At 36.3% G+C, this 14,228-nt stretch overlaps 1 protein-coding gene and 1 long non-coding RNA gene across 2 annotated transcripts; one reads left to right on the top strand and one right to left on the bottom strand.

Moving 5' to 3' along the window:
• Positions 1-1,608: 1,608 nt before the first annotated feature.
• LOC132632069 (histone-lysine N-methyltransferase ATX4) lies at positions 1,609-12,067 on the top strand. The gene is made up of 23 exons (XM_060347866.1): positions 1,609-3,403; positions 3,481-3,536; positions 3,617-3,830; positions 4,060-4,173; positions 4,281-4,349; positions 4,466-4,534; positions 4,631-4,722; positions 4,799-4,894; positions 5,557-5,692; positions 6,321-6,426; positions 6,676-6,775; positions 7,083-7,207; positions 7,328-7,473; positions 8,275-8,379; positions 8,750-8,814; positions 8,977-9,184; positions 9,838-9,924; positions 10,034-10,090; positions 10,176-10,265; positions 10,506-10,592; positions 10,684-10,758; positions 11,495-11,595; positions 11,713-12,067. The coding sequence occupies exons 1-23, from the start codon at positions 2,576-2,578 to the stop codon at positions 11,801-11,803; spliced, it is 3,117 nt and encodes a 1,038-aa protein (XP_060203849.1). The 5' UTR covers positions 1,609-2,575; the 3' UTR covers positions 11,804-12,067.
• LOC132632070 (uncharacterized) lies at positions 10,247-13,131 on the bottom strand. Its single transcript, XR_009579239.1, has 3 exons — positions 12,864-13,131; positions 10,786-10,967; positions 10,247-10,633 (listed from the first exon to the last, which is right to left on the bottom strand). It is a non-coding gene; the product is annotated as an uncharacterized LOC132632070 (long non-coding RNA).
• Between the last annotated feature and the right edge of the window lie 1,097 nt (positions 13,132-14,228).

The raw sequence follows: 14,228 nt of genomic DNA, 5'->3' as shown, positions 1-14,228 counted from the left end.
CTCTACTCTTGTCGAATTTTTGGGCCACTTTCCCTTTCTTACTACAAAAATTTGAGATTCTTGTTGAATTCAAGTTTGCTGCTTGAACTATATTTCCAAACGAACTTATTTCAATCATCGTGTAGTAAAGCTGGAATGCAGCTTCCAATATTCTGCAATTATAAACCATAGCCCTTTTGTGGTATTTCTAGCCCTGCCAGAATTTGAGAAGACGAGCAGTATACAACAATACCTTCCTAGATTTTCTCTCTTTTCCCCCCTTTGCTAATTCTTCTAATTTCTCCAACTACAAATCAGTTTAATCTGCCCAAGCGCTTTTTCCAACTATCGAATCTTTTCCTTTCCGATTTTCAGTCTACAACTACCATATTCCAACTTCCACCACCCACCCACCAAAAAATAAAATAATATAAATAGAATCGTACTTGCAGTATTTGACTAAAAGAATACCAGGTTCACCACCACCCACTCAACCTAAAACAAAGAAAAGTCGTCCCCCCTATTATCGAAGAATTTGTACCAGAAAGACCTTTGAAACCTCAAGACTTCCCTTTTTTTTTTTTTCTGTCATATGTAACATACATCAAGCCAGATCTAGATCCACATAATTACAGTAGCAGCAGCCTCATGAAAAGAGAGCAATTATTATAAGGGAAAAAAAAAAGGAAAAAGAAATCAGAAAGAGAGTAGAGAGTAATCGCAAGGGAATACAAACAAGAATTTCTTTTTCTATTAAATAAAGTTAATGAAAAATAAAACCATCACCATTCATCGGCAGATAGGAGATTAGTACTAGACAACATTCTATGCCTCGCATCGCAACAGTATCTGAAGAATAATTATTTGTCCAGAAAATACTCTTTACAAATACTAATTATTTATGCAACACCACAGAAATCACTGACAAGACCCCCAACCACAAAACCACCAGGACCCCCCTTCTCCAAATTGCCATCCTACTATTTATAACTAAAAGGTACCAATTTTTCTTTAAAAAAAAAAAAAACGAACAGTACAAATCGTCACTAAACAAAGTTCTCTCCTCTTCTCACACGTCCCAAACTAAACTCTTTCACAAACGAAGACCTCTACAGCGGAGTGCCGGCCAAAAATATGAAAAACAAAAGCACTACTAATTAAATTGTTAGTGAAATATATCCAAGTCTACATTTCCAGATTTCATAACTCGAAGTACCACAAATATCGTTTGCAACTTCTTCTCCCACTCCCTCGTCCGGCAGGTAGAAGTACTACAAAAACTCCGGTGAATGACCAGCCAACAGAAACACTAATCTTTACCAAAAATCTCCACTTTCTTCAAACACCCAATTCGATCCATTGACTAAATAAAAAGAAAAATCTATTCACAAAATTTGGTATTCCATCTTGCTCTTCCACACTGGGAGTTCGATCACCCATTTAGACCCGTGAATTTATTCACCACCAATTCTTAATTTTTTTCACGGGCAAATTACTTAAATAATGAATTAAGATTTACAAAATTAATCAATAATCAATTTCAACCCCACTCTGTTTTTTTTTTTTTTTTTTTTTGGTAAGGACGTAACGGGAGCTTCTTCAATCGGAATATTGCAGCCTTCACCTCCAAAAAAATTTCTTGATTCAACGTAATTACTCCTTGCAGACATTGGCAAAGTAACTCTAGTGAAAAATCAAGCTGACTCAACAAATCAAAGTGAAAATGATCAAATTGAAGCCTCCTTTTTTCTTTTGCCAGAGAATCGAATTCAAGATTTCCAAATTCTGAACCCATTAAAAAAATAAAAAACAAACATAAAAGAAATTAAAATTGACAAGACATGAATTATCCATTTCACTTTTTTCTTCCAAGTTTCTTGGAGAGCACTCTTGTAACAAAAACAACGACCTCTGCAACCGAAAAATTAAAAACACCATGTCTTACGTTTTTTTCAAAAAAAAAAAAAAAAAAAACCAACGTCAATTTGGCCAATGTCTCGAACCATATCAATGCAAATCTTGGACTCCAAGCACGTCTGGTCAAGTTGTCAAAACTCACGCTCTATCTGTAACATTACTATATTGCTTTGGTTTACTCCTAACGCCAACTCAACCCCCCTTCCATGTCATTCATCCTTATTCCCTTTCCTCTCTAACTTGCAGTCTATCTATACATTCACACAACCTATATCTATATATACGAAAATGTTCCTAAATTAATTTTTTTCCCCCGTCAAATTCGACATTTGTCACATACATTTTACATTTTCTTTTAATATAAATACAAAATCGTTACCTTCAATCTATATTTCTCTCTCATCAACAGTTTTGGGGAAAACTTTGGTGAAACAGAGATCCCTATTTCTTTCAGCTAATCAGATCTTCTTCTCGATTTCACTCTATTATATCTTCTTTTATCCTTTTTTTTTTCTTTAAATAAAAAAAATAATTCTACTTCAATTTTTCTCTATCTCTGTTACTTCGATTGTTTCTTCTTGTATTCCTCACTTCTTCGGTGTGAACCAAAAAAAAAATAAAAAAATTGCTGGGTTTGTTCAGTCAAAATTAGGGTTTCGAATAGAGGAAACTTTGTCTGATGATTATAAAGAAGAGCTTGAAAACGGTAATGCCGAGTTTGAAACGGTGTCGTATAAATGAAGATGACGACGACTTTTCTATTAATAGAAAGAAAAGGAAGAGTAATAGTAGTAGTAGTAGTGGTTATTACCCTTTACATCTACTTGGTGACGTGGCAGCCGGTATAATTCCGTTCGGTTTTCAGAGAATTTTATCAGCCGCCGGCGGTGGAGGTAACGGCGGAGCTACGGCGGCGTTAAATTCTATGCCGAAACAGAGGAGGAATGATCCAGTACATGAGGCTTCACGGCCACCATTAGTGAGGACTTCACGTGGGCGTGTTCAGGTACTTCCATCTAAATTTAATGATTCGGTACTTGATAATTGGAAGAAAGAAAAGAGTAAAACTACTGTTAAAGAATCGAATTTGGACCCTGAATTTAATCCCTATAGAGAAAAGGTTAGCTTGAGAAATGCTAAACGTGAAATTGGAACAACTAAGAAATGTCGGGTGTTTTCGCCCGATGGAACAGTAGAAATCGGGTGTAATGGGTCGAAGAGGAAGTATTCTAGTTCGCGTAGTATATTAACGTCGTTACATGAGTTTGATGAAGATATAGATGATGAAATGGTGAAGGTGGAGGGAGGAAAGAGAGGTGATAAGTTTGGTGGTGAGGATTTTAGTTCAGGTGATATAGTTTGGGCGATATCTGGAAGACATTGTCCTGCTTGGCCCGCTATTGTTCTTGATTCGGAAACACAAGCTCCTCAACAAGTTCTGAATTATCGTGTTGCTGGAACAGTCTGTGTCATGTTCTTTGGTTACTCTGGGAATGGCACTCAAAGGGTAAGACTTATCTTTTGTGCGTTATGCAAAAGTATCAAAGTGATATATCTATTATGATGACACGTTTTAATTAGCAGGATTATGCATGGATTAGGCGTGGGATGCTGTTTCCATTTCTGGAACATGTAGACAGGTTTGTGACGGTTATATATGTTAGTGTTGATGTAAAGTTTTAGTATTTGTCAGGGTGTGGTGAAACTTTGCTTCATTTAGGTTTCAGGGCCAGACTGACTTGAACGACAGCACGCCCGCTGATCTTCGCGCTGCCATAGAAGAGGCATTTCTTGCCGAAAATGGCGTTGTTGAGATGTTGATGGTTGAAATAAATGCAGCAGCTGGCAATCTAGATTATCTCCGGTCTCTTCCCCGAGGAGTATTTGAGGCCTCTGACTCAAATCAGGACCAAGAGTGTTACTCTCCAAGCCAGGCACGTTTCAAATTTTTTTACCCTGCTTTTTCTAGCATACTATCATCAAGGGACTTCCAGTAACTTTTGCTTAGTTAGCATTCCTATACTGATCTGGGTGGAAAGATTCTGCTAAAATTTTATTGCAGTACTTTCCCTTACGCACACCCCTAAAACCAAGAGAAACAACAAATGTCTCAGGTTATAGGGTACTTCCAGTAAGTTTATCATGTGTGGAATCTCTGTGCAGAAATTGTTGAAGAAGAAAGAACTTGACTCTTGTGATGCTTGTGGATCAAGTCTTTCTTCTAAGCCATCCAGGAAATTGAACGAGGGTCATCGACTGTGTACTGCTTGTGCGAGGGTCTGTTACAGCTTTCAAATTATCTTTCTAGCTTTCTTTGACTAAGTTTCATGGAAGATCTAGATGTTGATGTCATAAATAGTACTAATTTGTGACTTGTATTCCAGCTAAAGAAGATAAAACATTTTTGTGGCATATGCAAGAAGATTCGGAATCCCTCAGATAGTGGAACTTGGGTGAGAAATTTGCTATCTTTTGCTGGTCGCTTGTAATAGCTTTCGACTTCTTTCCATGAAATTAATTATGGTGATATTTCTTCATAGAAGCAGCTATAATTTCTTTGCTGGTTTAGGTACGTTGTGATGGTTGCAAAGTGTGGGTGCATGCTGAGTGCGACAAAATTTCAAGCAGAAGTTTAAAAGTATCTCAATCTTGCTGAAAGTTTTTCTTCCCTTTCAATATCCATGTTTTTATTACTTCTTTTGATAACATAATCTGCTGTTTCGTATATTTACAGGAGCTGAGTACCTCTGATTACTATTGTCCAGAATGCAGAGCAAGATTCAACTTTGAATTGTCAGACTCAGAAAACATGAATTCTAAGGCTAAGTAAGTCCCATCAATCAGTTATGTTTAAGTTGACAGCTTGTGGTTTGAACTAAAGAGTTACTGTTTCCTGGTTCAGAAACAACAAAAATGATTGTCAGACAGTAGCATTGCCAGATAAGGTTTCTGTTATCTGTTCAGGAGTGGAAGGCGTTTATTTCCCAAGGCTTCACCTGTAAGTGTACATGGGCTTTTTTTATCACTTATCAGCCGTTGGCTCTGTCTGATGCTGTGCGTAACTTCCTTTAAGTTGTTTGTCTGCTCTCATACTTCTGAATATTATCTTGCACTTATGAATGACTGCACTCGAGTAGGATCCTTAATTCAATGAAAGTAGTTGTATGTGATATATCCTTAAATCAGCCGTAGGTCAAATCACAAGTGGACACTAACGAATGAATCAATCCAAAGAAAGGCACACTTTTTTGGATTCTTATGTTTAATCTGGAGCATAGTTTTTGTTAGTGTTTTCAATTTCAAAAAAAAAAAAAGTAGTTTTTTGTTAGTGTTTCCTTTAGAAAATCTCAGATTTTATGTTCAGGTGGAGGTTCAGACACTTAGATGTTTACTTTTATGATCAAGTGGAGGTTCAGACACTTAGATGTTAACTTCTGGAATTAACTCTATCTAATTTGTCTTACTAAAAGAATTTCTATCTAATCTTTGTGGAAAGCAAAACAGCAAATATGAATGCAAGTCACTGTTAGGAAAGTTGATCTATCCAGTTGTTTACATGTGATTTTTCTGGGTGGACTTACGTTCTCTTCAAGGCAATGTCGATCATTAAGAGATCAAGGATTTGCCTATCATTGACTCAGGCTGTCTTTCTTTTTCCAGAGTTGTTTGCAAGTGTGGATATTGTGGAGCACAAAAACAGGCACTTAGTGAATGGGAGCGGCACACAGGTTCTAAAATAAAAAACTGGAAGACCAGTGTCAGGGTGAAGGGTTCTATGCTACCTCTAGAACAATGGGTTTGTATTCTTCAATTTCTTATGCTGCTTGTGATTTGAAATGGACTACTCATTCTTATTGGAAACTATCAACAATTGATGTTACAGCTTTGCGAATTAGTCCCACATTTAGTTAAAAGTATTCTATCCCTTTCATTTTTGTTTTAATATTTTCTAGTATTTTGGTGGAATGATATTTAATTTTATGAATTTCATGAAGGAAAAAATTGGAAAGAGTAAATTTTCTCCTTTGATACTGCAAATTTGACTGTCCAGGGGGGTTGATGAAATTCATATTCTCAAACAAGGGAAGGTTTTTAATTATTGGGAATTGATCTGAAATTGCTTCATGTCTTAGTGGGATTCATTCATTTGCTTTTTATGGAAAAAAATTGTGAACTCTTACAGTCCATCAATTATGAAGATTTGTTGGAAAGTGCTCTCTCTTGTTTTTGTGGGAGGGGGTTGTCAAGGGAAACAATGCTCTCAGTATTACATGGCATGGGTTCATTCTCAGATTGTTTTATGTAAAGTCACAGTTCAGTTACATTCTTTAGCTCAATCTTATTATATGCTGTAGCCATAATATGGTCTTCTGTTTTTCTGTAGAAATGATGTAAGAGAGGTAACATCTTGTTTTGCTCCACAGATGCTGCAAATGGCAGAGTATCATGCACAGAATGTTGTTTCTACCAAATCGGCTAAACGGCCTCCTTTAAAAGTACGGAGACAAAAGCTGCTTAGCTTTCTCGGAGGTATATGCTTTGCTTGAATTTACCTGTTTTGGCAGAGACATACCTAGTAACCACTTCTTTTTCACAAAATAATAATTTAGAGAAGCCTAAAGAACTGAATCCCCTATACCCATGTTTGTATTTCTATCTGAATCGTAATATTTAAGTTTGATGTATCTGACCTCTGCATCCGTATCTGTAGTTGTACACATGTGCGGCTTTATAACTAAAACATTGATCGGTTGGCAATTCTTTTTTTTAATGCTACAGAAAAATATGAACCTGTTTATGCGAAGTGGACCACGGAAAGGTGTGCAGTATGTCGATGGGTTGAAGATTGGGACTACAACAAAATTATTATATGCATTAGGTATGACCAAACTTCGAAAAGCTAATCCGCCTGGTGGGAGATTAGTGGAAACTTTTCATGTGTATTCGAAGTCTGTTCGTTGTTATTTGATTTGAAAACCAATTTCTTGATACTATTCATTGGAAAAGATTTTGATTTGAAATAGGATATGTGATTGGCTAGGTCTTCATTATAGTTTTTTGGTGGATTTCTCAAGTAATTTCATGATTCCTTGTAGATTTCCTTGCAAAGGTTGTTTAATCTTAAGATGATATTCCAATTCTTTTCTTAGGGAAAACAATTGTACTGAAATTCTATTTTCCATCAGGTGTCAAATTGCTGTTCATCAAGAATGCTATGGAGCAAGAAATGTTCGTGATTTCACTTCATGGGTCTGCAGATCTTGCGAGACTCCTGAGATTGAACGGGAGTGTTGTCTTTGTCCTGTGAAAGGCATGTCACTGGTTACTATGTTTTTCATTAATTGTAGTGCTGTCAGAATTCGACCAAACTGTTCTTAAACCCATTTCCTTTCACCTGCTATTACTAACCTTAGATTGTTGATTAATTTAGGAGGTGCTTTGAAGCCCACAGATATTAAGCAATTGTGGGTTCATATTACTTGTGCTTGGTTCCAACCTGAAGTTTGTTTTGCTAGTGATGAGAAAATGGAGCCTGCGGTTGGAATTTTGAGAATCCCTTCAAATTCTTTTGTGAAGGTAAGTTTTTTGTTATGGGTAAGGTGACCTCACTTCACTGTTCCAGAAGGAAAATGGCTTGAGTGATGCAGAAAATATTGTGTTATGAGTGACACAATAGCATGTAGCATTAGCCTTTTACCTTCTTTAAAAAAGAAAAAATATGTAACATATCACATTTCCGATCATTTGCTTTGGAGATTTTTATCCTGGATAGCTGAGGGAAGCAAGAAATTTTGAAGATGTCTCAATTTTTCCTCACCTCATCTAAAAAAAAAAAAAAAAATGAAGTTCATAACCCTTACATCTTTCTTCGTGATTCATTGTAATTTTGTAACAGGATATAATGAAAAGTTTCTAGTAATATTTGTTTCTCATCCATGCTAAATTTGACATTATCTATACCGATAATTTAGGTGCCGGGTTTCTTTCACTAATTTAAAGGACATAATATTATATTTTAGATATCTCTATGGCTATTTTACTAATTCAGACCTCATAATTGACATGGGCGAAAAGAAAATTGGCAATTCTATGTGGTGGGTGCTTGCCAATTTGAATTAATCAGCCGCCCTTGTTAAGAAGAGCATTACTAGCATAGGTAAACATTGTAACGGTATCTTATAAAGAATGGAAAGAGCTCCTCTGGATGCAATCATACCCCAACACTAACACACTGGATCCCGTCGTAAGAGCTCCTCACCAAATTATTTGGTTGATATATATATTAACAAACATACAATTATATGACTTTACTTTGTCATGGTCATCGATTGCCATCTATAATGTAATATATGATCAGCTTGATTTTGTAAATTTCAGATATGTGTGATCTGCAAACAAATTCATGGTTCCTGCACACAATGTTGCAAGTGCTCTACTTATTACCATGCTATGTGCGCATCAAGGGCTGGCTATCGCATGGAGGTGAGATAACTTATCTAGTTAATCTGTTATTGTCATTGATTTAGGTACTAAAATTTAGGAGGTACTTTCCAGAATATCCAACTTGCCTTAGTTTCAGAGCCTGTCATTCCTTTCAGTGCCCACTGAAAGGAAACACGGTTGTCCAACTCGTGTGTGAAATATTTATAACATGTTTTATGGTAACTGTTGAATCATCATTTGGCTAACAAGCATGTGTACAAGCAGATCTTTTTCCTTCTATTTTTTCCTCATTGGGATGTCCTTTTGGCATTTTGACTGCCAGCACGTTTTTCAATCTGTTTAGTCAATGCATTCAACACTTTTAGCTATATTTACCCCTATCTTTTTACTTTGTCATTCCCTCCTGCAGCTGCACTGCTTGGAGAAAAATGGAAAACAGGTCACAAGAATGGTTTCATATTGTGCCTACCATAGGTACTGCTCCATTTTCTCTGGATTAAAAATTAAAAAGTGAGAAAGAAGAAAGAGAGAAAGTCATTTATGAAAACTGATTCAGTCAAAATAATGGATACTTGATTATTCAAGCTATGACATCTAATGGGGGCTTTCAAATCTAATGGCTTTGTGGTTTTACAGGGCTCCTAATCCGGATACTGTTCTCATCATTCAGACTCCCAAAGGGGTATTCTCTGCCAGAAGCCTTCTTCAAAACAATAAGCGCACAGGTTCACGTCTAATTTCAACAAGCAGACTGAAACTTGAGGAAGCTCCAGCAGTAGAGATACAAGAGATTGAGCCATTCTCTGCAGCAAGGTGCCGTGTTTATAATCGATCGCGTGATAAGGTATAACACCATGCCACGGATATGCAGTGTTAGGATTGGTGGAAGGAATGAAAGATTTATGTTTTTTAAGCTACTGACGTCTTTATGACACTAGGCAACTGAAAACTGGTGTTCCCTTTTGGCTTTTGAACCGTTGAGATTCTTAATGAGTGATTTCATTATTAGCATCCGTTTGCACATTATTAGAGATATAAGAACTAAACTTTTTGTGAATATCTATCTACTATATACTTATTTTGAGAATGGTAACAATATTTTCTCTGTGTAGCACAAAGACTGCTAAGTCAACTTTACAACTTACGCAAAAAGCTAAAGTCGAATCATTCCCCAAGATCCTACTACAGGGATGCTATAATGTCTAGCACTACAATTTGCTTATTTGTTGACTCTTAATATCTTCCCGTAGTTTGTTCTTTTTATAAGTCCAATAACCATAGTTGCTTCTAATCATGCTTTTTAATTTAAATTTTCTAGTTATGCTCCCTGGTATTGATAAAGTCACGCTTCCTAGTATGTTATGTTTGTGGTTTAAGTTTTTAATTGACATTCACACATCTGCCTTCTGATTGCAAATTTTTAAGTAGCTGGTGTCCTGTTGTTTAATCATCCTAGAGGATTGCCAGTTATGACTCTCCTTATCTTTTGCTTGTCAGGGAGCTGGAGAAACGGCCATTGCCCACCATGTGAGGGGACCCTGTCACCATTCTTCAAGTTCAATACGAAGTTTGAACAATATAAAAGTAAATATCTCCCATATCCCTACTTCCTATGTAAAGTGATGTTCTCCTGTCAATTCTCTTTGCTTCTATGGTGATTTTTAATGTTATTCCTTTCTTCCCTTTTTAACAGGAAGTCGAGGGATCTGAAACATTTTCTACCTTTAGGGAGCGGCTTCGTGAATTACAGGCATTCTTTTTAACACCTCTGTTCATCAAGTTAACAGTTTTTCAGTTAAATTTCTCAACTTCTAAATCTTATTTTGCAATTGCAGAGAACAGAAAATGAGCGTGTTTGCTTTGGTAGATCTGGGATACATAGATGGGGTCTCTTTGCTCGTAGAGATATCCCTGAAGGAGAGATGGTATATAAATTTTTTTTAGTTGTAACTGGTTACCCCTAGCTAATGCTTTGATCATATTAGGAAAAGAAACAAATGGCAGTCCGAGTAATCGCATGAAAATGGAGTCCTATATCTTTTCATACTGAGGAGCTTTTCTCGATAGGCAATCATTTTTTGAGTCATAACCTGTGCTCGTAATGCTAATTACTTCAGCATCAAATCTAGAAGTTACTTAGTGCAGCATACATTTACTTGTTTCAGGTTCTTGAGTATCGGGGCGAGCAAGTCAGACGCAGTGTTGCAGATTTAAGGGAGGCACGGTACCGTGTTGAGGGAAAAGATTGCTATGTAGGTTCTTTTCACTCCTTTCTTTGTGCTCTGTCTTCAACCTGTCCGTTGTCACAAGCACCAATTAATGCCGTTGAATTATTTTGTGCAGCTATTTAAGATTAGTGAAGAAGTTGTGGTGGATGCCACTGATAAGGGGAACATTGCACGTTTAATTAACCATTCAGTAAGTATCACTTATCTTTCATTGTACCTGATGTTTCTCTTCATCTGTGGCATCAAACTAGAATTATGTATTTGATGGTGGTGCTTCTCCCTTCCACCATGCTTTTTAGATCTTGTTAATTCCTTTTCTTTTTTCTTGAAAAGGTGATCATTTATTCCTTTTTCTTTTCACGTGTTATCGACTTTTGTGCTGTTCTTTGTTATCAAAACCTGCAAATGAAGAAGCAAAGACTAGTGAAGTGAATTAGGTAAAAAGTAAATAAGATTCACCGGTGTAATTCGTCTTCTAAAACTGAAGGAGATCAGTTTCATCCCATTATGCGGTTAGTGCTTTAATCATATTAACCTTATCGATGGTTTCAGCAGGGAAAAAATTGAATATCTATCATAGCGCACAATATTATAGTAGGATATCTAAGCTTGTTTGTAATCTGAATCTGATCTAATATCAGTGAAGATTTGTCTGACTGAAGCCTTATATTGGACCAGATTAAATGTGCTTAAATATAATCCTAATTTGATTAATATGTTTCAATATACGTCCTATCATGGCAGACTCCTTAGACCTGGCAATGCTAGAAATTATGTGCCCCTTTCAAGCCATATTTGCTCTATAATTTATCTGTGGTCAACAAATTTAGCAAGTCTATGGATGCAATATTTTCATTCTTAAGTTACCTTAATTGATGATTCCTCTTACTGACTCTTTTCACGGCTTTGCTTTGTTATTTTCACAGTGCATGCCAAACTGCTATGCAAGGATCATGAGTGTAGGAGCCGATGAGAGTCGGATTGTACTGATCGCAAAGGCAAATGTGGCTGCTGGTGATGAATTAACGTAACTCTCTCTCTCTCTCTCTCTCTCTCTCTCTCTCTCTCTCGCATCCACGCACACATTAATGCCTACATATTGGCAAGTCCGCCGCTGATAAATTTTATTTGGCTATACTGACAGGTATGACTACTTGTTTGATCCAGACGAATGTGAGGAATTTAAGGTTCCTTGCCTGTGTAAAGCTCCAAACTGCAGAAAGTTCATGAATTAGGTTCACATTCCCATTAATTTTTGCCTCCACAAGGAGATCTAACCATTAGCTCTGCCACCTGACCTCACAGCTTGCTAATTAGTGATTCTAGAGAATATATGTAATTCTTAGTGTTACGTTTCTTCTAGGGCGGTCTTTCCATAGATGATTTGGGTCAATAATATTGGGAAAGTTGGGTCTTAGTTATTATGTATAGATTCAGACAAGGCAGATATTTTTTCTGCATCCTTCTGCCGTTATACAAATGTAAACTCCTTTGAGCAACACAAATGAAAAAAAAAAAAAAAAAAGATGCAAGTTTCTCCATAGAAATCTGAATCCCTACTCACCCCCCCCCCCCCCCCCCCCCACACACCTAACCACCACACACACAAAAAAAATCAATAGAATAAAAGGAGATAAGAAAAGCTACAAGTTACTGCACCCCCAAATGTGGCTGTATGGTCAATTGGATGAGAAGCAAGGCAATTCGTGCAGAGATTAAAAAAAAATGAGCAAAGTTAGTTAGTACCTATGGTGGGCGATGCAATCTATCATTTAGACTAGTCGAGTTATTGGCACGTTGTACTGGTGGGCGATAAAACTTATAGAATAATCGAGTTGTGAACACGTACAGGTGAGCGATACAATCTAGGTAGAATAATCGAGTTGTGAACACGTACAGGTGAGCGATACAATCTATGTAGAATAATCGAGTTGTGAACACGTACAGGTGAGCGATACAATCTATGTAGAATAATCGAGTTGTGGACACTTACTGGTGGGCGGCGATACAATTATGGAATTATCGTTTACAGGGCGATACAATCTATGTAGAATAATCGAGTGGACACGTTGTACCGGTGGGCGGTGACACAATTATGGAATTATAGATTATTATACAATCTATCCTGTAGAATAGTCGAGTTGTAATAGTCGAGTTGTGAACAAACTGATCTGAACTAAAAATAAAAAAAAGGAATTATCATTTACCACTTCTTTTCATACAAACGTTGGCAACATAACGGGGATGGGGGGTGGGGGTGGGGGTGGGGGTGTAAGAGGACTAGAAAAGATGTACCTTTTTCAAGTGATCAGTGGAGTGATTTGTGGGTTCTGCTATAGCCAAATCTGAAGCTTCCAATTCGAGATGAAAGGATTTTCGTCTGCAACTTGAGCTAGCCCGACCTTTCTGTGTTTCCCCTATGTTGTTTTATGCACGTCAGCCATTTCTCTAGATCGGATGGACAGATTATATGATGAAAAAAGGAGAAACATTTTTGTAACAAGAGGATAGGGCTAAAGCAGAATTTGTTTAATATATTGCAAGTTATAATGGTGTACATAATTTGACATTTATTTATTTTGAAATTAATGTGATGATTGACTAGAGATATTGCAATTTTAGTCCCTCGTGTGTCTGCAAATGAACAGATTCGTCCTTCTTGTTTTCCAAAACCTAGTTTTGTCCATCCACAGTGTCAGATAAACATACACTTCGATTGGGGCATTAACACACCATAATCAAGAGTAAATGTTCCCTAGAAAACTGCCATATTCTCTCTTACACCGTATCTCTTACTCCCTCCGTTTACTTTTACTTGTTCACTATTTTAAAAAATATATTTTCACTTTTACTTAGTTACTTTTAACATATTAAGAGAAGATAATTCTTTTTTTTCTATTTTACCCATAGTATGAATTATACTCATTTCAAATAATCTTTCAAATTTATTAAAAATATGCATCAATTAATATAGATCTCATGGTAAATTAAACACTTCATTTATTATTTCTTAAGGGTGTGCAAAATTCATAATGAACAAGTTAAAGTGAACGGAAGGAGTAGGTTTTAAGTCTTCAATGTATTTTAATTAATTTCCATAAACTATTCGTATATCTCATCAAGCTTGCCTTGTTGGAATTCGGACTCGTGATGAAAAAGATAACATGCTCAAATACGGAATAACAGTGTTACGTCTCCTTTGCTTTCCATCTTGATTTGTGAGAGACATGCTAAATTGCTAATTTGGAATCAAGGATACGAAGTGGATGCAGTTTTCTATATACATTTATATACTTCCTCTATAGCAATTTATATAGAAATTCTTGTCTTTAGTTTATTTCAAAAAGAATAATATCGTTTATATTTAAAAATAGTTAAATTCTATTTACATTACCTTTAATGATATATCAATAACTATACAAATCTTTATGACTTGTTTTTCATCATAAGTGTAAAAATAAATTATTTCCTTCTTAAATTTTATGTCCCATAAAACGATGGTTCATAAATTGAAAATGAGAGAATAGGTAACAATTCAGAGTCAAAAGCAATGAATTCACCTGTGCCACCGCGAATTGAGGAGTCCATGCCTGTCTGCTCCCTCAATCCAAACAAAAGAAAACTCTTCCCAGTTTAGTACTGCTAGTCTAGACTCTAGTA

The sequence above is a fragment of the Lycium barbarum genome, chromosome 3 (assembly GCF_019175385.1).
Source record: "Lycium barbarum isolate Lr01 chromosome 3, ASM1917538v2, whole genome shotgun sequence".
Lineage (NCBI taxonomy): Eukaryota > Viridiplantae > Streptophyta > Magnoliopsida > Solanales > Solanaceae > Lycium > Lycium barbarum.
Note: the sequence above shows the minus strand (reverse complement) of the source record. Positions and strands in the feature narration are given on the sequence as shown.

Excerpts from the sequence above, each read along its gene's own strand:
- LOC132632069 (XM_060347866.1), top strand. The coding sequence starts at position 2,576 with ATGATTATAAAGAAGAGCTTGAAAACGGTAATGCCGAGTTTGAAACGG. Across the intron at positions 3,537-3,616 it reads TTTCTGGAACATGTAGACAG|GTTTCAGGGCCAGACTGACT; the intron begins GTTTGTGACGGT and ends TGCTTCATTTAG. Across the intron at positions 6,427-6,675 it reads GCTGCTTAGCTTTCTCGGAG|AAAAATATGAACCTGTTTAT; the intron begins GTATATGCTTTG and ends TTAATGCTACAG.